General features: G+C 53.0%; 1 protein-coding gene across 2 annotated transcripts; it reads right to left on the bottom strand.

Moving 5' to 3' along the window:
- Positions 1-393: 393 nt before the first annotated feature.
- On the bottom strand, positions 394-22645 carry shtn3 (shootin 3). 2 transcript variants are annotated; one of them, XM_029257677.1, is made up of 17 exons: positions 22348-22541; positions 17915-17975; positions 10385-10479; positions 10087-10249; positions 9497-9594; positions 9331-9412; positions 8956-9050; positions 7335-7481; positions 5889-6042; positions 5604-5763; positions 5366-5436; positions 5154-5257; positions 4178-4192; positions 3661-3723; positions 3446-3566; positions 2861-3071; positions 394-2297 (listed from the first exon to the last, which is right to left on the bottom strand). In XM_029257677.1, the coding sequence occupies exons 1-17, from the start codon at positions 22441-22443 to the stop codon at positions 2159-2161; spliced, it is 1875 nt and encodes a 624-aa protein (XP_029113510.1). In that variant the 5' UTR covers positions 22444-22541; the 3' UTR covers positions 394-2158. The 2 variants fall into 2 exon arrangements, with proteins under 2 accessions (XP_029113510.1, XP_029113509.1); XM_029257676.1 differs by lacking the exon at positions 4178-4192 and having other exon boundaries at positions 22348-22645.
- Positions 22646-23006: the final 361 nt, after the last annotated feature.

Below are 23006 nucleotides of genomic sequence, written 5' to 3' on the forward strand. Positions count from 1 at the left end.
AAATTGCAAGTTTTAAATCCATCTGAATCTACATTAAAGAGACACACACCTGAAATGGATAATAAAGCACCACTGTAATAATTAAGAATAATAAGGCAAGGAACCAATAATGAAGAAAGAGTAAGTCCATTTTTCCAAATGTAAAAAGTGTCCAACCCGCAGTCCTGTGCATTTGAATATATTTACTGCCCAAGTACATTACTAGTACAGTTTATTCGGTTTATCCTCGTTCAGGCCGTGTTCTGTACTCACTTGGGTGACGCGTGCAAATTGAACTTAGATTTGATTTTTAAAAAGCAAAATAAAATTCTCTATCTCTCTCTGTATATACATATAATTATTTTTTACACTGCACTCTTAGTCTCCGATAATGAAAATGTATTTATACGAACGCCGCGAACCCGAGGCAGGTACCAGCAGAGCGCGGCGCGTTGTTGGACTGGCCAAACCTTTATTTGCACCAATGAAAAAAAACAATACCTGGTGAATATGGGAGGTGTGAAAAGCTTCATCAGCTTAAGTGAAGGACAGTCGTGTTTTTTTCCATATTATGCACACACTTTATTAAAGGAACAAGAACGCTCACACAGACAGATCCGTACAATAGTGTCAACGGCGAACAGATGGGTGGCGACGAAAAAGGTGCGTTCGGCAAAGGTCGCGCGTTTCGGTCATCGCGAGTCAAGAGTCAGGTGGCATCCTGACGCACACACGGAGCGTTTCCACGAGGGACGACGGGCCGGGAGCCGTTCCCCGCGCCTTTACCCGGAAGCGCGGCCCTCCCCCGCAGAACGACTCTGCCGGACCGAGGGTGCGGATGAGACTCGTAGCCCAAAGTCCGCCGGCTCGTGTGAGCACGAGCCACGAAGAGGCCGTGGCGTCGGACTCAGTCGCACGCTCCTCGGTTCGCTTGCATTGGGGTCAGAGGTGTATGCAGCTATAGTACATGGTGTCACGGTTAGGCAAAGACTACTCGCTTTTATTGCAAAGAGAATACGAGATCTCGCTGCACTTGTCAGTCCCCGCACTCCAAGGCAATAAGATGGACGACAATCACCCAGCAGCACCGCAGGTTCAAGTGCAGAGGCGGCGCGGTGCCGCCCCGTCAACTCCGCAGCGCGACGCAGCGTGACGCAGCATATTGCATCGGCTCCCCGGGAGACGCGGCCCTGTTTTACGCATCGCGTGGCCGGGAGCAGGAGGTCGGATAGAGCGCCTTTGTCTCCGCGGCGCAGGTGAGAATATCGCAGCGGACGCTCAGCACCTGAAATTGTCACGCGACCACCGAAGTGCAAGTCCCCGTGGAGGGAAAGGAGGAAGACGTGTTTTCTAGCTCTTGTGACCATTCCTGCGAGGTGTTTCCCTTGGACAGGTGACAGGTGACCTACAGTTCTCGATAACTACGAGGTGACAGTGTCTGTTTGGAGGTAGGCTCAATTTAATTAGCACTTTTTTCCCCGGGTGTACTGAAACAGCCACTATGGTTTTTTCCCGCATTGTTTCGCTTCGCTACATCGGTCGACACCGGATGGCGCAAACGCAGACGGGAACACGTGAGCACCGTGCGCACCGGACACAGCGCCTTCGCGTGCCCCCCCGAACCCTGTCGGCCAGTGTGCATTTACATTTGGAAACGGCCTCCCGTTGTCATTGGTGGCAGAAATGGGATTGTGGATTCCGGGAGGAAATAGTGAAAAGAAATCCTTTTACAGACGATCAGAGTGTTCAAGAAGGCATTAATACGTTGCAGTGATATAATTACAACTCAAGGCCATATGTCAATAACAGCAATAATAATAATAATAAGAATAATAATAATAATAATAATCTGATGAAAAGCCAGAATTTAGAAACCCTCAAATATAATCAGTGGATAAATTCTTAAATGTGAATGGGTCAGTGCTGAAATTTTCTATTTGTCCTAACAAGAGAGAATAGGGACAAATAAACCTATAGTGTTGCATACTAAACGAGACAATAGTGCATCATTCCTTGCTGGGACACAGAGCCACGCGAGCGCAGGGACACTAAAGCTCTTCAAACTGTGTGTCTAAAGGTACAAAACGACTCCGAATTCTGTGCAAAAAAAGTGCAGCCTTCCTTTCGCCCTGCCCACCAGCGCCCCCCCGGTGACCACCCCTCCCCCCCGGGTCTGACGCTAACACTCGGCGTCAGCGGCCCCGTTCAGCGAGCCGGGGCCGTCCGGTGAGCCTTCGCCGAGGCTGCCCTCCTTGTCCGGGCCCAGGATGGTGCGCGCCGCTCCACCGGATTCCCATTTCCTCTGCTCCTCCTCCGTGCTGCGGGAGAGACAAGCAGGAGGTGAAAAGTGGGCGTCGAACAGCAGGCGGCACAGTGGTTAAGGAACAGCAAGCGATCGATTCAGGAGGCCCCCGGCCTGAGTTCCTCTTTTTTCAAATATCGCTCCATAACTCCTGCTGGAATTGATCTCTTTCAGATGATTTCCGTTTCCATGGAGACTCGGTGATGAGGTACAAGCGAGCTTTAAGATGTTATATTTGTGCAAAGTTTCTTTCCAGATGTCACCCACGGGGCAGCTGCTCTCTTACTTCCGTCTTTCCCAGAGAGTGCAACTCATAGGCAGGCGAGGTCTTCCACACCAATGGACCAGTGCAAGTGACCAAGATACCTTGTTCTGACTTTTCTAGAACATTCTAGCATGGCACAGTTTCACAGAGAACAGCAATGCGTCCAGCAAAAGGAAAGGAAGTATGTAATAGAATGAATAGTAGAACATGCACAGTTGGGTAAAGGTGAAGAAGATGAAGAAGGTTAAGAAGGTTAAGAAGGTTAAGAAGGTGAATACACTCCATCGCCGGTAATACCAGGTGATCCGCACTACCTGTCGCAGCAGCCGTTGACGAGCACCTCAGGGGCATCTCGGTCGGACAAGGAGTTCCGAGCGCTGCTCCCCGGCCGAGACCCCCGCGCCCCCTTCCCGCAGTCGGAGCTTCGCCGGAGAACGGCGGATTCGGTCCCGGTGGAGTCGGCGCTCCGTCGCGCGTGGAGACTCTCGGAGGAGGACACCTTGCTGATTGGCTCCTCCTTCTCGTCTGCAGGAGCATCGAGGAGCAGTGGGACACACAGGCGGGCAAGCGATACGTACACCTCCTACCTATGATGCACCACTCTGAACACCCTGTTTCCTGGAAGGACTTAGTGGAATGAGCAGTGTTCCTTCTGGAACTTCTGCTCTGATTTTATCCATTGCGGTAAAACTGCATTTCCCCAACTTATCTTGTTAAAAAAATAGTTTTATAAAAATAAAATAAAATAATAGTTAAAAAAATGATTGTGTCAATCTGAGAAAGGGCGTGTGAGTGGGCGGAGCTCCAGACAGAGAGACAGACAGATGACAGAGGACAGTGCAGTAGCACCGGAGGGACTGGACTTCGTGGGAGGGGCACGTGGGGTGAGCGGCCGATACCTCCGGATGCAGGGTCACAGGCCTGCTTGCGCCTCCTCCTCAGAATCACCTCCAGCTCGCTGTCCTTCTTCCCCGGCACGGGCTCCGGGAACCCGCGGCTCGGACTCCTCTTCACCGTTTCCTGCGGGGACACACGTGGTGAACGAGACGAGGGTCGGCGGCGCTGCGGCAACGAACGAGCTTTGCGACGATGAAGAAGAATGTTCGGACGGTACCAGGATGCCCTTGAGCTCCTCCATTGCGCTCTCCTGCTGCTTGTCATCGCTGGCGGGGGGCGGCTGGAAGGGAGACAGAGACGGGACTCAGCGGGAAAGGGGCCCGGAGCATCACTCAGAAACGAGCGCAAACGCGGTAGCTACCCGGGACCCCGTGTCCCACCCCAAGACCTCGGTAAAGTGCGTTCTGATCCGTGTTCGATGGAGGGTGCTGCTGAAAAACTGAGCGAGACAACCGTGCTGTGATTGACCGCCGGTTCCGCCCTCTGTCACGTGACCCGGCCAGGTAACGCGTACCCTAAGCCTAACCCTAACCTAATGTGCGAGTATCCCTGACCCTGACTTGACCCTGACGGCAAATAACAGCAGTAAAAATGACCGACACACACCTGTGACCTCATCCCACTCCGAGTTGTACGACGCCTTGAAGAGAAGCAGCTGCTAACTGCGTAAACGTGAATGTAAATCAGACGTACGAGCCGACGAAAACGTTTTCGGTCGCAGGTAAAGCGCTTACCTTAATGCCAAACCTCTGCAGGTGGAAACGCCAAGCGGCGGGAAATCACACGGGAAGAGGGAAAACAAGTCAGAAATCCAGATAAGTTACGAGACACGTTGGCTCCTCGTGTTCTGAAAGCAGTTTATGACTTTTCAGAGACAGAAACATTCTCCGCTTTATTTTAATTTCATTTTCCTCTCTTCTACGATGTGTCTGTGGCAGAGAGAACACCTGCTGTGTTTACCCTCCAGGCCAGTAGGGGGCAGAAAAGAGCGCCTAAATGGAACCACATTCTGGGACCAGCACAATTCTACTCACTTCCACAGTGTTTACAGCTCCTGTCTGGTGGCCCTGAGTGTCGGTGATCGGATACAAAGTGAGGAACACAATAGCAGCTTGTGGAGACAATGTATTTGAACGTAATTACATTTTAATTTAAAATTTTGCGCCTTGATGTAGCTGACATTTCGTAAAAATACTTAAATAACACATGGTACATTATACAGCCTAGACTCTTAAAGCACCGAACCAGTAACCACATGGAGGAACGTTTCTACTGACCTTTCGAGTTACAAACAAAACAAGATAAGAAGAGACTGCAGGTCCTACTTATGTTCATTAGCATAAACAAACATAAATATATACACACACACACACACACACACACACACACACACACACACACACACACATTTTCAGAACCGCTTGTCCCATACAGGGTCGCGGGGAACCGGAGCCTACCCGGCAACACAGGGCGTAGGGCCGGAGGGGGAGGGGACACACCCAGGACGGGACGCCAGTCCACCGCAAGGCACCCCAGGTGGGACTCGAACCCCAGACCCACCGGAGAGTAGGACCTGGTCCAACCCACTGCGCCACCGTGCCCCCTCTCAAACATAAATAATAACAAGTAATGTATGTGTGCTCTTCAAAACGCGCTACTCTGCAGACATTTAAGCTATGAGTCCGCCAGGCCAACGAGGGGGGGGCTCACCTTGGTGTCCTGCCCCTTGACGGGCCTCAGCACGACCCCATGCTTGATCCTCTCCATCATCTCGTTGACAGCCTTCACCTTCACGTCGTCCACACCGGCGTTCACTTCGGGACGAGTAAGGGGGGGAGGGGCAGGGTGAGTGACAGGGCAGCGGTCGAGGGGCGGGGTGGGGGGGGGGATGCACGGCTGGGGTCACGGGGGGTCACGCTCACCTGGGGTCTGTTCGAGCTTCGCGGCACCCTTAGTGCTTTTGGAGGACTTTCTCATTATGGCAATCAAGGAACTGTTGACAAGGAACACACACACAGAGACACACACACAAATAGCTCTGTAACACTCAATATTAAAAATAATAATCATGTTCATAATGAGTACCAAAAGACCCCCAGCTCCCACAAAGGACAGGATCCCACGGCACGCCTCTCCGTGTCCTGCAGAGCGGTTGCTTACCTGAGGGGGTTGCAGCGCGAGGGCGGAGGGGGCGGGGGAGGAGGCGGAGGCGGAGGGGGCGGGGGAGGTGGCTGTGGCGGCGGGGCGGGGGGAGGGGCCGTGCCGGGTGCCGGGCCAAGTGCGGCACTGCTCTTCTTCTGGGCCTCCAGCAGTTCTTGCACTGTGAGAAGGAAGGACATGGACACCTGCAGTCACCTGTGTTGACACCTTAAAGTGTGATGTGGGTGTGGGACAGGTGTGGGACAGGAAATGGGGGGAGACACACACACACACGCACGCACACACCTCTGGTCTCCAAGGTGCCGTTGTGCTTCTCCACATCCTGCAGGCGACCCTCCACCTCCCGCTTCTCCTCCTCCAGCAGCTCCATCTGCTTCTGCAGTTCCTCCAGCTGCCTGTGGAGGGCGCTCTCCTGCAGGGCCGTCTCCAGGGCCTTCACCTGCGCAGGTGAGACCGCACCCCATTGGAGCAGCGTGTTCGCACGCGCAAGGAGTTGGACGCGTTGGACACTCATTCAGACACGTCAGTAGAACGGAAGAGAAGCGAAGGTGACAAAGGACCAAAGATCGATGGCTATATAGTAAATTGATTGATTGATTGATTGATTGATTGATTGACTGACTGATACTGAAGAAACATTTACAATATTTACAGATCTATCTGAGCGTATAAATGGAAGCAGGACTAAGTATACACCAGCCTGTGTAGCCTGTGACACTCGAATAAGTATTACTAAATAAATTTCATTATTTAATCCTCTGTCCCTTTAGGAATAACCATCAAACGTTACTGTCCTTCCCACAGTTCATATGGATCATAATGTATCTATAATGTGCATTTGAACTTTAATATTCATAAGAATTACAATGTGGATGTGAATTATAATATGCATATGAATTGTGTAATGCATATTAATTATAATGTTGCTATGAATTATTATATACATATTATTTTTGATATGCATAAGAACTATAATAATTGCTTTGGAGGCGAACGACTCGTCTTTCTCCACACGTCAGTGTCACGCAGCAGCTCCGAGCGTTTGTTCGTTATTCATTTCTGAAAAGAAAACGTTGTTATGAACGACTATATTTCACCATGTATTTTTTGTAAGTTAAATGTGTGTTTTGCTCCCTGACAGAGAGAGAGAAGCTCTTTTCCTGCCTACCGATCCCCTCCTGAGCTCAGAGCCGTTGCTGCAGCGACACACACGTCTGCGCAGCGAGCGCCGAGAGCCTTGCGGGAGCGTGTGGGGTCGCGGGGTCATAACCGCTGTGGAACCGGTCCATTTGCCACCCCGACCCCATCGCGCTCCCCTGCGACGGATCCGACCGAGAGGGTCGCCGACATTCGCAGCACTTCTGGACACAGAGCTCCTGAGTTGGACCTTCAGCTGAAAGGGCCAGTAGGGGGCAGTAGTGTCCGAGTGAGTGAGTGTGTGAGTGTGTGTGCGTGGACATCAGAGGGAGCCTACAGGGTTCACGGGAGCTACTCCAACACTTTGTTCTCCAATGTATGAAACGGTGCCGAGCTCCTTGCACTGATTTACTCCTCTACACAGCAGGGTAACATTTGCTGACGGCAACTAACTCTAACCGCTGCGCCCCCTGCTGGCCGTCAGCTCCGTCTCAGCGCTTACAGTGGCTCGTACGAGAAGCGGACGCAAAGGAACGGAGAAAATAAACCGAACGGATGCTTCTTTGCCCGGGGGGGGGGGGGTCCCCGTCGTACCTCCCGCTGGTGCTGCAGACGCTCCTGCTCCAGCGTCTTGGTGACGTGCGCCAGGTCCTCGAGGGCTTTCAGCAGCTGCAGGCTCGGCTCCGACTGCTGCAGCAGCACCGTGCTCTGCCGGTTCGCCTCCTTCTGCTTCACCATCATCTGCGGGTGGGGGGTGGGGGGGGGGGCGTGAGGGGAGGGGCCAGGACACCCCCGAACTGCCCTTCGGCACGCGCACACACACACACACGCACGCACGCACGCACGCACGCACGCGCGGTTTTAAAATGTTATTTATTACTGCAGCAAATCAACAGCAATCAGTTTGTTTTCCTTAAATATTCATTCATCCGTCTGTTCGTTTATTCCGTGTTTTTCATTCGCTCGTTCTTCTATCGTCGTAGAAACATTTTTTTATTTTTATGTTTGTGGCCTTTTGGTGTTTCGTTGTATACAGCAGTTTTTCGTGCACTGGAAGCCAACTGCAAAGGATTATTTTTTTAATTAAAATAAAGGCCCGTCGGAGCCGTGTCCCCAGAGCACCCCATTTACAGCAGGACATACACAGTAATAAATGGAGTAAAATGATGGTAAATAAAGAGGTGAAAAGTTTGTCTGTGGCGGAGCGAACGCCAGTGTGTTTACTCACCAAGCCAGTAGGTGGCAGTAGAGAGGGTGAGGGACCACCTTAGTTCAACTCGCTTCCACGGTGTTTACAGCTCGGCTCTGCTGCTGCCGAGTGGCAGCGATCAATAACAAGATGAGGGACGCTTATGGGACATTTATTGGACATTTATTGGACGTTCATGGGACGTTTATTCGATGTTCACGGGATGTTTATGGGACGCTTATTGGAAGTTCACGAGATGCTTATGAGACAGTAACTGGACATTTGTTGGACGTTCGTGAGATAAATCGGTCAACAAAAAGCACCGAATAACAGGATTTCCATCATTTTAAATGAGTTTAAATTATGTAGTGAAGCTGAAAGATACCTTTGTAAGTCTCGGAAAGCTTTTTTCAAAAAAACCGTTACAGCTAAGTGTGACCTGTAGATAAAAGGAGGGACGTCCCCGTTATATGGTCGCTTTGGAGTTGCGAACAAAACGAGTTGCGAACAGTCCTGGTGCCGGTTCTGTTCGTACGCCAAGGTGGAACCGCGCTCGAACCGCGCTCGAGGACGGTCACGTCACGTGGTCATTAAAGATGACGATACCGGGGCAGTTTTGAATCATGCGTATATTTTAATACTGTGCACCGCGTTCTCTTCTCTCTCTCTCACACACACACACACACACACACACACGCGCGGCGAGCCTGGGGGTCCAGCGCGCGCGGCGCCTTCTCATCTCACGCGGCGGATCGATTCTCTGTGCAGCGCTTCGTCGTTCGTCGTTTCTGTCCTGAGCGCAGCGTCTCCTGCTCACGCGCCGCTCAGCGCCTCGTGCACCAGCACCAGCAGGATGAGCAGCAGCACCGCGAAGAGCAGCGCCGGCACGAGCCGGCGGTAGTGGGCGGGGCTTCCGCGCGAGGGGGCGACGCTGTGTGCGCAGCCGCCGCAGCCGCCGCAGCCGCCGCAGCCGCCGCAGCCGCCGCAGCCGCCGCAGCCGCCGCAGCCCCGCCTCTCCCCCCGTACCTCATGGGCGAAACACTCGGCTTTCTGCCGCAGGTTCTGCTCCAGCTCCAGCTGCTCCTTGAGGCCCTCGTACTCCTGCGCGGCCATCACTGACACTGCGGGGCGGGGGCACACACACACACACACACCGCAGTTACATCGCGCAGTCACACACTTACATTAATTTACTTATCTGACACAAACAATGTAACTTACACTCATTTACCCAGTCAGCACCGCACACACACGGCGTCCTTCTGAGACCTCTGACCTCTGACTCCCACGGGGCTGAGTGTGTGTGTGTACGGTCATTACACCCCAGGTGTAATTATTTCAAGTCAGCGGAGTGTGATCATGCACAAGGCCTCTTCCTGTGTCCTAGCGGCGCCGCCTCACCTCGATTGAACTTCTTGATGGTCTGGTTCTGCTGCTCAATGGTCCTGTAGAGCTCCTTGATCTCGCTGTGGTCCTTCTCACTCTGCAACAATATTGACGTGGTCAAACAGCATACACGCACACACACACACGCACACACACACACGGGCTGCTGCCAGTGACTCACGCGTCCATTGAGCTCCTCGACCTGCCTCTGCTGCTCCTTCAGCTGACAGACCAGCTGCTTCTTCTCATCCAGCAGTGCGTTAACCGTCTCCTGGAGGTCTGTGCAGGGAGCACGGCAAACACACTGTAAGCACGTGCACCACACAAAGATACGCCGCACCTGTACACCTTCGCCAGGAGTAACTCATATAGACACAGGTCCACACACGCGCGCACACACCACCGGAACCTCCTGCAGGTGACCAACAGCACCCACTCAAACATCCCGACTCCTCGTGTTACAAACAAACGACTGACAAACTGTCGAAGATACAAACACTTCCCAGTTAAATTCATTTTCCGGTATTTCCTTCACTTATAAATATGTGTAGCGGGGAAAACTGCGGCTACGGAGCCTCCGAGCTGATAGGTGGCAGTAAAGAGCACCCAAATGGAGCGGGATTTCGCGACCGCTTTAATTCAACTCGCTTCCACGGCGTTTACAGCCGTGTCGGCGATCCGATCCCAATGCCGTTTCACAAGGCAGCGCTGCGGAGAGGTTGGCGCTTGGGACAAGACCCCGCTACCTTCCGGCAACGTCCGGCTGCCCACCTTTGACCTGCTGCTGGTACTGGGCGTACGGGTCCGGACTCGTGTCCTGGGGCTCCGCCTCCTCCTCCAGGGCGATGCAGTCGGAGATACTGGGCAGCAGCTCGTCCAGACAGGGCCGTGACGTCAAGCTCAAATATTTCAGCTTCTTGTTCTCGCAGTTCAGCTGAAGATACACACACACACACGTTCATAGTGCGAGGGAACTCCACAGACTCACACCGACCAGCAAACGGCAGTTCCAGGACCACGTCACGGCAAAGAGGTACCCCATGTTGCCGTGGCAACACGCCCGCCTCACCTTGGTGGCCAGAGCTTCCGCGTTCTCCCTGCACGACTTCTCAATCTCCAGCTGGGTCTGCAGAGCGCTGACCTCCTCGATCACCATCTGGGACACTGTCGAGTCCACAAATGAAACACAGCACAAACGCATCTGTACGAGCAGCCGTGGACGTCGCCACCGGGGGGCGCCACGCTGTCCGGCAAGTCGAAGGTCAGCAGGCTGGGAGACGGCCAAAGGCTAACTGCTCCGTCTGTGCCAAAAAGGTGCCCTTAGCCATGCTGAGCGGCCGTGCGATGAGAACGCGACATAATAACCATGAATAAAACATGGGAGCCAAGCGGAAAAAAATGAGCAACTGAACACACTGCTTACGCCGCATTGCTTTTCTCTGAGTGTGGTGAGACCGTCGGTTCCGACACACCGGTGAGGTGGTGACATTCAGTTCCGACACAGTGGCAAAGTTGTAATACGGTCAGCTCCAAAACATTAGTGAGGTGGCGTGAAGGTCATTTCCGATAAACCGGTGAAGTCATAATACGGTGAATTCCGAAACATTAAGGACGTCATAATACAGTCAGTTCTGACGCACCGGTGAGGTGGTGAGATGGGTCATTTCCAATATACCGGTGAAGTCGTGATGCGGTCAGTTCCGACACATCGGTGAAGTCATAAAATGGTCAGCTCCAAATACGGACAGTTCTGACACATCGATGAAGTTGCAATACAGTCAATTCCAACACATCTATGAAGTCATAATATGGTCAGTTCCAACAAATCGATGAAGTCGTAACATGGTCACTTCCAACAAATCGATGAAGTCGTAATATGGTCAGTTCCGACACATCAGTGAAGTCGTAAGATGGTCAGTTCTAAATACAGACAGTTCTGACACATCGATGAAGCTGCAATACAGTCAATTCCAACACATCTATAAAGTCATAATATGGTCAGTTCCGACACATCAGTGAAGTCGTAAGATGGTCAGTTCCAAATACGGTCAGTTCCGACACATCGATGAGGTGGCAAGACGGTCAGTTCCGACACATCAGTGAAGTCGTAAGATGGTCAGTTCCAAATACGGTCAGTTCCAACAAAGCGATGAAGTCGTAACGTGGTCAGTTCCGACACATCGATAAGGTGGCAAGACGGTCAGTTCCGACACATCAGTGAAGTCGTAAGATGGTCAGTTCCAAATACGGTCAGTTCCAACAAAGCGATGAAGTCGTAACGTGGTCAGTTCCGACACATCGATAAGGTGGCAAGACGGTCAGTTCCGACACATCAGTGAAGTCGTAAGATGGTCAGTTCCAAATACGGTCAGTTCCAACAAAGCGATGAAGTCGTAACGTGGTCAGTTCCGACACATCGATGAGGTGGCAAGACGGTCAGTTCCGACACATCAGTGAAGTCGTAAGATGGTCAGTTCCAAATACGGTCAGTTCCAACAAAGCGATGAAGTCGTAACGTGGTCAGTTCCGACACATCGATGAGGTGGCAAGACGGTCAGTTCCGACACATCAGTGAAGTCGTAAGATGGTCAGTTCCAAATACGGTCAGTTCCAACAAAGCGATGAAGTCGTAACGTGGTCAGTTCCGACACATCGATGAGGTGGCAAGACGGTCAGTTCCGACACATCAGTGAAGTCGTAAGATGGTCAGTTCCAAATACGGTCAGTTCCAACAAAGCGATGAAGTCGTAACGTGGTCAGTTCCGACACATCGATGAGGTGGCAAGACGGTCAGTTCCGACACATCAGTGAAGTCGTAAGATGGTCAGTTCCAAATACGGTCAGTTCCAACAAAGCGATGAAGTCGTAACGTGGTCAGTTCCGACACATCGATTAGGTGGCAAGACGGTCAGTTCCGACACACGCGTCATCAGTGCTCAGTGCCCTGTGCCTGCAGATGTAGGTCACAGAAGACCGCGTGCAGCGTCCCGGAGAAGAGCGGCGCTCCTCGTACCCAGAGCTCTTTGCGGTGCTTCCCAGAGCTCAAAGAAGAACAATATGAATTATATAAGAACTGCGCGTTGGAACTGTGAAGGATTTCTCCCTAGTGAAGCATAGCGGATAACAGTGTAAATAAGGTAAATGTAAATGCACTGTACGATAAACACTGTTTGATTAGAGCAAACCGAAGGAACTACAGTGATACAAACTGTTAAATATGTAAATATTCGGAGAAAAGAGAAACAATCATTTATTCGCCAAAGGGGAATTTCTCGTCACGAAAGAAAAAGGCCACGACTCCCGTGATCCATCCCAGAATTAGCCCCGCCCCCCTGACCTTTGACCTCAGCGTTTAAACCAAAGTGCGTGAACGTGGACCGAGAGCGGAACGGGTGAGAAAGCCCATAAGGCCGTGGGGCAGCGAGGAAAGCTCTTATGGAAACCCGACGCTATTCTTCCCGCCGCTCTTGTGGCCACAGGGTTTAGAGGCGGCCGCGTCACACTGCACGAGACACTCGGGACAAAGCGCTCGTAGTCTTTCTTCAGCATCCGGACCGCGTAATGAACCGTGTCCGGTGCGAGTGTACCGTGCGGTCACCCAGCGGCGCCCCGCACGCAGGCTCCTCTCTCTCTGCCGTTTTTCCAATTTCCTGTCGCCCACGGGAAAGATTCCGATTAATTCCCTGCTGCTGCAGGATGATCTTGGGCTTCTGGTCGGTGCGGTCACGTGTGGTCGCAATAACACCAGTTACCACTCAGGAACGTAAAGCTGCTTTAGTGACCGAGTGGCGATACGGGAGCCACGGTAATGTGACCCGTGTTCGCGACGGAGTATAATAAAGCCGTGTCGGTCATTCAGCCCTTTGGTAAAAGAGACGCTCAAGCGGTCAGGGAGACCGTCCCCACGCCGGTTCGGTCCAGGGCTCTGAGGTCACCCTTAGCTAAGGACAGCCATGGTGCAGTACCAAGAAGAGACCCCTCCGACCGAGGATTCCTACACAACCGATGTCAACGTGGTCGCACCTTCACGCCCTGTAGACCGCACACAGACACAGAGTTGTCCTCATTGGACGGGACCACCTGTGCTCCAAGGGAACAGGAGCCTCTCGTCTCAGGGACTCTGTCCTCCCCGCTGACCGCAGCAACTGTCGCCCCCAGGGATCCGCAGGCCAAGATGCACGTTAATGGAACAATGGAGCAGCGGAATTATTAACGGAGTAAAGCACCACAATGGACCACATTTGCTCACAGTCCACTCAGACAGCTATTAGGTCCTGGGTTTCAATGCGGTTAAGGTATCTGTGAGACATCTCCAGGGACACTGCTGGCCTTGTGTCAGTGCAGCAATTTTCCAGTGAGGCCCATCAGTCAGTTACTTACATTGAGGTGTGTGTACTGCTCCCCTGCTATGAACTTAAAATGTGTTAAGGTCCCTGTAATTATTTACCCATTTATACAGCTGGGTAATTTAGGGTAAGTACCTTGATCAAAGGTACTATGGCTGGAGGTGAGATTCAAACCTGTGACCTTCGGCTCCAGCGGCAACGACTCTAATGACTACGCTACCAGCTGAATAACGTAAGAAATGATCTTCTGTTTTCGAGATTCTTACAGAACCGAACCGGTACAGTAAATCACGGCACCCCTGTATTATTAAGCTCCTGCTCACTGTGACTGAGTGGAAAAGTGACTTCTGACTTACAAACAAATCGAGTTACGAACAGAGTCGTGTTCATAATCAGAGGGGTCAAATACGCAAAGAAAGGAAGTGAGCTGTCAATGTGCTGAAGGGCTCCTCCACCTGCCCATGACCACACGGAGCCTTCATAACAAAACCACACCCCCTCCGTCTGGCGTCCCGGGGGACGACTGGACACAGGCTCTGCGCTACTTATCATATATTCACATTTTCACCGCTGTTAATCTGTCACAACGAGGCCTGATTGAGCTCGCTGTGGTCACAGACTGCTTTAAACGCTGGTCTGACCTTACGACCACAGAGCTCAGAGGTTCGAGGGCCCTTCACGAACACCATCGGCGGCCGTACTGTGACCGCTCAGGGCGTCCTAAGTTCTACCCAGCGACCGCAGAAACTGGTGGGAAAACGCAACCGTTCAGAACCTACGGTCGAGTTCACCCTCCTGCTGCAGGATCTGCGCAGTCCCGGCTCAGCCGACATTAAACCACCATTCAAATTTAACTGAAGTGGGAGGGGCTACAGCTTTGGAGGCGGGGCCTCGACGTGTCTCAGGACTCTGGGTGCAGGGGGTCGGTTTCTGCATACAGGGTGGAGACACCCCTTCCCATACACACACACACACACACACAGAGTCAGCCTAGTCATTAAGCCAAAAAATTAAAGCCATGTCTCTCTGCAAAGAGAGTTCCGGAAGACAGAGAATTGAGGCGCTGCTGTCCATTCACCTCTCTGGCCCATTAATGCGGTCCCGAGTGGGGGGGGGTTCCACCGCCCCGTTAACGAGATGACTTCCTGGAACAATGTGCTCAAAGTGCTGGAGATGGAGACGGCCACCTGGGGGGGGTGGGGGGGAGGACCAGTGTGAGTGGTACTCACGGCGCCTGCCGCGGAGGACCAGCCGCACCTTTGCACAACCGCATGGGGTCCGGTCCCCAGAGCGGTGGGGGAGGGGTGCTGGACTACTGGACTGCCCCTGAGGACCAGCCCTGAGTCACGGGTGTGGGGTCAGTCACGGCGACGGTCGAACCGACCGCACAGGACACAAACACAGCAGGAGCTCAAAGCGAGAGGATGTGTTTAGCTGGACTCCAGGAGGGAAATCGCATGTACTCCTGGGAGAGAATAACACACTTGTGTGTGTGTGTGTTCGTTCCTCTTTTTGTCTGCAAAAACTCAGCCGCAGAGCAGCGCTGCCGAGCGGGACAATGACATCATTTCAACACAGACGGCCCAATTCACTCCGACACGTGTGTTGCCATGGCAACACCTCTGCGCATGGAGCCGGGGGAATCCTGGGCTGCGCAAAGGGCTGGGCGTGGCTCGCAGTGGGCGTCGGCACCCGGACCCCCCATCGCAGACGCTCGAAGGTGCGCCGACCAATCGCGGCTGAGTTTTCCGACCAATCGTTTGTCATCTTCTCGTTAGCCTGACACAGGAATCCACATCCTGGGACGATCTACTGCGGTAATTTGCCGTACTAGGCCCAGCACAAAGGAAGCTACTGTAAGAACCAGTTCCGTTTTACGCAAATCTGTGAGGTACCAGGAGAAAGGACAGCTGACGACCGGTACCACGGCGGTTCGGACTGTTAGAATCGCCACCTTCGGACCTGAAGGCCGCGGGTTCGAATCCCTCCAGGAGAGACCATTTCTGTCCGGTGTGAAACACACAACCTTCCTGAACCACAGTTGGCATGTCCTAACGGGCCAGCAGGTGGCGTAGTGCTTTGAGGTGTCCCTCGCTATTTGAAGGAACTGGGTTTGAATCCCTGCTGTGTTTATCCCTTGATCACAGTACATGCTATGAAGTGGTAAGGTAAAAAGTACACTGTGGTATACATGGGTAAATCAGTGTAAGTACATATACGGCTCTGAACGACACCTTGTCACCTGCTGGAAATAAAAAGCTGCGGCGGGCAGAGCGGTTTTGCCGCAGGCTGGATGGGACCCAGCGAGGGGACCAAGGCGAACGTCTCGCAGACGGTTTCCCCCTCGTTCTCCGCTTTGGGCGCCACGGGCCCTTCGACTAAAATGAGCTACGTCTCCCGCTAACGGGACTATAAGGGGACCATAAAAAATGGAGGAGTGTGTAACCGGCACCGGGACGCCCACAATGCAGCCCTGTAACACACGACCGGGCCTTCATTTTCGAACCATGAATAATTGATCGTTAGGCATTTTAATAATTCAATGAAATAACATCACAGGGATGAGTGTGGGTCACGCTCTTGTCTACATGCCCTCCCCGGCGGGGGGCAGCGGGACAATTGCGTGTTGAAACGACGGCCTTTGTTCCCCCCGCCGCTGCGGGAGTGTGGGGGGTGCGTACCTGGGGGGAGGCGGCTAACGCACCTCGAACGCGGCCCGACCGCGAGCGAGCGGCATTTCGGATCACGGATTCGTCACTAAGATGAGCGAGCGCCGAAGGCTACGAGTGGAACGCGCCAGCGACACACATGTGCTCATTGTTGAAGTGCTGGGTGAACCAAACAAAGATAAAAAATAGAATTTGTCATTTTTTATTAACCCGGCGCGTTATTCAAATATCTATCTCTTTACATATATAAAACAATGTATATTAACACATGTAAAATAAAATAAAATATATCAGGTGTTTCGGTGCAACAGATGGTGTAGTGGCACCAGGAGGTCCTGGGTTCGAATCCCACTCTTGCTCCAATACCCCAATACCCTCCAGCGAGAATGAGTAAATGAGTGTAAAAGGATTAGCGTACCATCTTCCACGTCACATGAGGGGAGGTACGCGCACTGCTGCTGGTGCGGGGGTCACGGCCAGAGACAGAAGTGACGTAACACAGTGCAGTAGAAACACGGTGAATTCACAGTGCTATTACATGCTAAGGTAGGACCCTCCAGGTGTCCCAGCGCCATTCGGCTGCTCAGAGCGATGTGAACATGAACATGTGACGATATCACCTCCGCGGCTCAACGGAGAAGAGGAAGATGGAGCAAAAGGAGGAATAAATGAAGACTAAAGAGGCAGACGGAGGCGAATGGACGATACGGCGCCACTTCCCGTTACGGTAAACACGCGTGTCTCTCACCGCGGGGGGCCTCCCCTCCCCTCGGCTCCGGCGCTCCGACACGCTCCTCAGCCCCTCGGCCTCGTCGGGCGTCTCTACGCGGGACTGGGCCGGGCTGTCTGAGATTGGCTTGGGGTTGTCATGGAAACGGGGACCCCTTCCTCGCTGCTGGGGCAGGGGCTCGTCGTAGGTCCCCCTGGAGCCACACGGGTGCAATCGTAGGAGACGAGGGCCACGGAGGTGCAGGGGCTTGGAGAAGCGTAGACCTCCCCGCTTCACCGCGCTTCCCAGAGCACCGTAGGTGGCTGATCCTCAGCCTCTTCCTGCTGAACGCATGCCCGTCTACATTCACGTACCTTAACCATTGCTGTGGTCACAGCAGGTCCCTACTGGTCACCAGGGGTCAGCGTCTCGCTGCTGGAGACTGCTACTCCCCACCCGTAAGACCAGAGATTTAAGCTCTCCAGGGTGTCCCAGGTGTGCCACGGGGGCTCCTCCCAGCGGGACGTACCTGGCGGACCCGCCCCCTCACACACAGGATTCGCCGAGGGGTGTTTCAAACAGGATGCCTGGACCACCTTAACTTGGTGTTGGGACTGAACGTTTGAACTGAATCCTTTATGCTGTATGTAACGTGAAACACGTGGAAGAAGCGACCGTGATTCAGCCTCCTTCAATCAGACACTCTTCGATAACGTCACGGTGCGTCTCGAGCGCTTCTCTCAAGGCGGAGGCCCCGCCCACTGCACGCACCGCAGGCCACGTGAGCAACACAGGGGCGCTGATGCATCTTCAGAAACCGCAGTGAACGAGCGCGAAGGACGCTGCGCTATTAATAGTGCCGAGCAGGTACTCACCGCGCTTGATGTGCTTCAGCTGCCTCTCGGCTTCGTCCCGCTCCTCGGTCAGCCTCTTGTACTGAGGGGAAGAAGGAGCTCATCAGAACCCGGCTCCGTGAAGGACCGATCGTCGAGGGGTGCCCTCGTTTACAGCAAACCGCCCGCTTTCCACGTCTTCTCGCTAACATCTGTCAGTTGGTGCTCTCCTTGGTTGAGAATCAGAAGCCAGCATCCAGCTCCTTATTCAACCTACTTAGCACTAAACACTTAATGTTATTCAAACTTACTCAATATTATTCATTTATTGAATATTACTCAACCCTACTCGATATTATTCACACACGCACATACACATTTTCTGAACCGCTTGTCCCATACGGGGTCGCGGGGAACCGGAGCCTAACCCGGCAACTCAGGGCGTAAGGCCAAAGGGGACACACCCAGGACAGGACACCAGTCCGTCGCAAGGCACCCCAGTGGGACTCAAACCCCAGACCCACCGGAGAGCAGGACCCGGTCCAACCCACTGCGCCACCGCACCCCCACTTCAATATTATTCACTTACCCAATATTACTCAGCCCTACTCAGTATTACTCAACCCTACTCAATATAATTCACTTACCCAATATTACTCAACCCTACTCGATATTATTCACACACACACACACATACATACACATTTTCTGAACCGCTTGTCCCATACGGGGTCGCAGGGAACCGGAGCCTAACCCGGCAACTCAGGGCGTAAGGCCAAAGGGGACACACCCAGGACAGGACACCAGTCCGTTTCAAGGCACCCCAAGTGGGACTCAAACCCCAGACCCACCGGAGAGCAGGACCCGGTCCAACCCACTGCGCCACCGTGCCCCCCCTTCAATATTATTCACTTACCCAATATTACTCACATTATTCACACACACACATACACATACACATTTTCTGAACCGCTTGTCCCATACGGGGTCGCGGGGAACCGGAGCCTAACCCGGCAACTCAGGGCGTAAGGCTGGAGGGGGAGGGGACACATCCTGGACAGGAAGCCAGTCTGTCGCAAGGCACTCCAGTGGGACTCAAACCCCAGACCCACCGGAGAGCAGGACCCGGTCCAACCCACTGCGCCACCGCACCCCCCCTTCAATATTATTCACTTACCCAATATTACTCAGCCCTACTCAGTATTACTCAACCCTACTCAATATAATTCACTTACCCAATATTACTCAGCCCTACTCAATATTATTCACCTACTCAATATTGCTCAACCCTACTAGATATTATTCACTTACCCAATATTACTCAACCCTACTCAATATTACTCAACCCTACTCGATATTATTCACCTACTCAATATTGCTCAACCCTACTAGATATTATTCACTTACCCAATATTACTCAACCCTACTCAATATTACTCAACCCTACTCGATATTATTCACCTACTCAATATTACTCAACCCTACTCAATATTATTCACTTACTCAATATAACCCTTGCTCTGCCCTAACCATGCTTTCTATACACTACTCAACCCTAATTAGCTATACTCAGCCCTTTCCAAAATATTAAGCTTGGGCTGTTTTTGCTATCAAATATTATCCACTCATCAATACTACGGTCCAATACCATAGTGTACGAGTGCTATTTTTGTCACTTGGCAATGGCTCTGTACTCCTGTGATGGGATCCCAGCCTTTATGTGAGGAAGGTGATTCCCATTCACTCCCCGGGACTGTGCACTACCAACGAGTGACTCTGCACTTTCCCCCTGTACGGTGTGTGCTGAGGAATGAGGCTGAATTCAGCAAACAGCAGCATGATTTGCGCCCGAAGTCCAGCAGGATTAACTGAAAATCCACCTGAGTTGGACTTAACCTACTTTTGCCTTATATGCACATGGAGTCTTTAATATTACAGCATTCCACGTATCTGGAAAATGTGATCACCTTTTCTTATCCTCACACACAGAGCCCTGAGCAGCAGTCAGTTTACCAGAATAATACCAGGGTAACTGCAGCTACGCTGCATGTACGCAGGGGAGCGGGTGGTGCAGTGCATGAAGGACCCAGGTGTAAATCCCACCTCTCGATACAGTTCCCCGATCAAGGAACTTACTCTGCGTGGACACAGTGGAAGATGCCCTGCTATAAACACGGGCGAGTAATTGTGAAGTTTATTATCGGACACTGCAGGTGTCCTTGGAATAAAGTATCGGCTAAATAAAGGTTTGTAATTATTACCACTTGAGTCGTTTAACACCATCATTTACTGCGGTGCTTTGAAATGCAGTGTTTAATTTGCTTCCAATCAGTTCAAATCATTAAAGTCTCCCAAAGGTGCAGCGAAAATGTCAAAATTAATGGGGTTTTTTTCTCCTTGGTTCAGCTCGCCGGGTAGTTAACAGTCACGGAGCATCTGAGAGACGACGGCTCCGAGGCGCTTCTCCACACACACATTCACACACGTTCCCAGAATCCTCGGGTCAGAGAGCGCTCGCCTCCGCTTAATTTTGTTTTTTTGCTCCGTCTTTCTTCCGTCCAATTACGTCCACCGCTCAGGCTCCTCTGATGTTATTCATGGAAAATGCTCTCTGTCCAATTATACGAGCCTGTCGCCCCTCCTCGTCTCCACATGGGCGCCATGCACCACGGTACAGGTTACTACATTTCTCTCCGGTGAGATCGCGTTTTCCGAAGAAGACGTGAATTTTGAGAAAGTCCACCGTCTCCAGCACACCAGTTGCGAGAAGCATGATGTCCAGCAGGAGAAACATGTCACAGTTCTCCAAAGGCCTCGTTAAACACACATACACACACACACACGCGCACACAGTCGAACCCTAGTAGAGGAATGGGGTGTCCACATGTGGCCCACAGTGACTGCTGGGATTCGTTACATCGAGAAATCCTGACGGATGCAAATGCGACAACGAGCGTGACACAAATGGGGGGGGGGGGGAGCTACCGAAGAGCCCGAGGACAGGAAAATTTCCGTGGCATCAAGTCGTCACAAAGTCCTTTATGCCACAGAAATAACGGCAACAAAGGTGCCACAAAAGCCTTTTGTATCACGGCTTCCTGCTCAGGCCCCAGGCGCCATGCGTATCGGCAGACAGCGCACGCGTGTCTTCTGCAGAAATTCAGAAGTGTGCGTGTGTCTGTGTGTGTGTGTGTGTGTGTGTGTGTGTGTGTGTGTGTGTGTGTGTGTGTGTGTGTGTGTGTGTGTCTCTCTTCTGCCAAATTCGCCAGATGTTTCCCTGCGTTTCGGACAGCCGGAGGTGGGTCACTCGGACGCGCTGGTGATCGCTCAGCGCGAAATGACCGCACGCCTCCTTTTCCGGAACACTCCGAGTCTTGCAGGACAAACTAGGCCAGCGTGAGGATCACAAAGGCCCAGAGAGAGAAGCTCCGGAGAGAAGCGGCGGGGGCTCATCCGCGCGCTTTTCTGCGGGCCTAAAAGGCCCGGGTGGCACCATGGAGGCACAGCGCAGCTCAGACTTCATCATTTCCATTCACTTCACTGGAGCGACCGCCGCTGCGCCATCCTATTGGTCGTTTCATTACGGTGCACGAACACTTGACCCTCGCAAACGTCCACTGACGTCGTCCATTCTAGAGGAGCGGCCAGGCGGCCCTTTGGCGGTCCTTAAGCGGTAGCTCGTGTTTATGGGCCGCGCTCCTTTGGACAGGCGCCTGCGCTGCGGTCCGCGGGAGGCCATCGTGACCCACTTTTGGACGAGTTGCGCACAGTTCGGACCGCGATGGGGACCGAACACACGCCCGGCAGCAAGATGCATGAATGAATGAGGGCCGGGTGTGTGCGGCCAGAGGATGCGGACCGCGGGAGGTGGGGAGGTGGGGGTGCGACGTGGTCCCTGGGCCACAGCAGAGGAGGATGTTTGCTCATCATCCCACATCATTTCATCCAGGTGCAAACACACGCTGGCAGAAAGACACACGTCCCCCCCCCCCCCAGGCAGGAGGGCATTGTGAGCGCGCGCTTCTCCCACGGCACCAGTGAAAATGTATGAAAATATGAAGGAGCTCTGAAAATGACAGGAGTCGGTTACTGCTGTAAAATTGTCCCTTTCTGTGGAGCACATGCTCTCTCTCTGCTTTCTCCGCGCGCAACATTTCGCTCATTTTTACAGGGCGGCGGCGACTCCACTTCAATCAATGTTGCAATTAACGCAAAACAGTAAAGCGCGCGACTGCGGGAGAAAAGGGCAGAACAAAGGTGATGCCCTCGGATACATATGATGACGATGCTGAGCTCACAATGAATGAGCAGGGGGGGGTGAAGGAGGCGGAATGAGCGCAAATCCCCCCGGCGGCACAGATATGACAGCGATCATACGGTGGGAAAATGTGAAAAGGCTGCACGCGACGAACAATGGGGCGCGCGCACATCATGTCATATTTCACGGTCACCCGGGGGAAAAGGCTCTTCCTCACCTCGGTGCTCACTCTTCGGGCTTCATCATCCTCCTCCTCCCCCCCTTGGCCGTGGGTCACCGCCGTGGGCGAAGAGGGACACGGAGACGGCAGCATCTCCCCCCCGACGTGGATGACGGATGACTGGATGATGACTGATCTGATGGCAAGTTGATGGCCGAACTGCTCCTCTTTGACCCCCCGGACGCGGTTTCTAGTGATGCACTAAATCGGGATGAGCGACCATGTTCCCCGCCGCCGCGCCGCGATAGAAAGGAGACACGGCCGCTGCTCCGCCGTCCCCGAGTCGCTCGCCGGGTGCAGAACCCACCCCGCTGCGCTGACAGCCAAACTCGGAGCTCCGCCCATTTTCGATTGGACCCGTAGACAGAGCCAATGGGCTCACAGTGATTGTCAGCGCTCCACCCACTCCGCACGGGATCCACACAAGGAATGGATGCGCCGACAGCGGTACCGGGAGCTCCGCCCCCTCAAAACGAGAACCGAACAAGGAGCCAATGAGCTCACAGAGCGGTTAAGGACTCGGCCCACAGTCAATGAGAAGCGCTAACAGTGACGCATGAATCTCCGCCCACTGCCGACGCTGATTCGCAGGCCTTCTGTACCGAGAGCCAATGAGCGTGCACGTGACTCGTGGCCACGCCCCTCAACGGTCCCGG

The sequence above is a fragment of the Scleropages formosus genome, chromosome 13 (genome assembly GCF_900964775.1).
Source record: "Scleropages formosus chromosome 13, fSclFor1.1, whole genome shotgun sequence".
Taxonomy (NCBI): Eukaryota; Metazoa; Chordata; class Actinopteri; order Osteoglossiformes; family Osteoglossidae; genus Scleropages; species Scleropages formosus.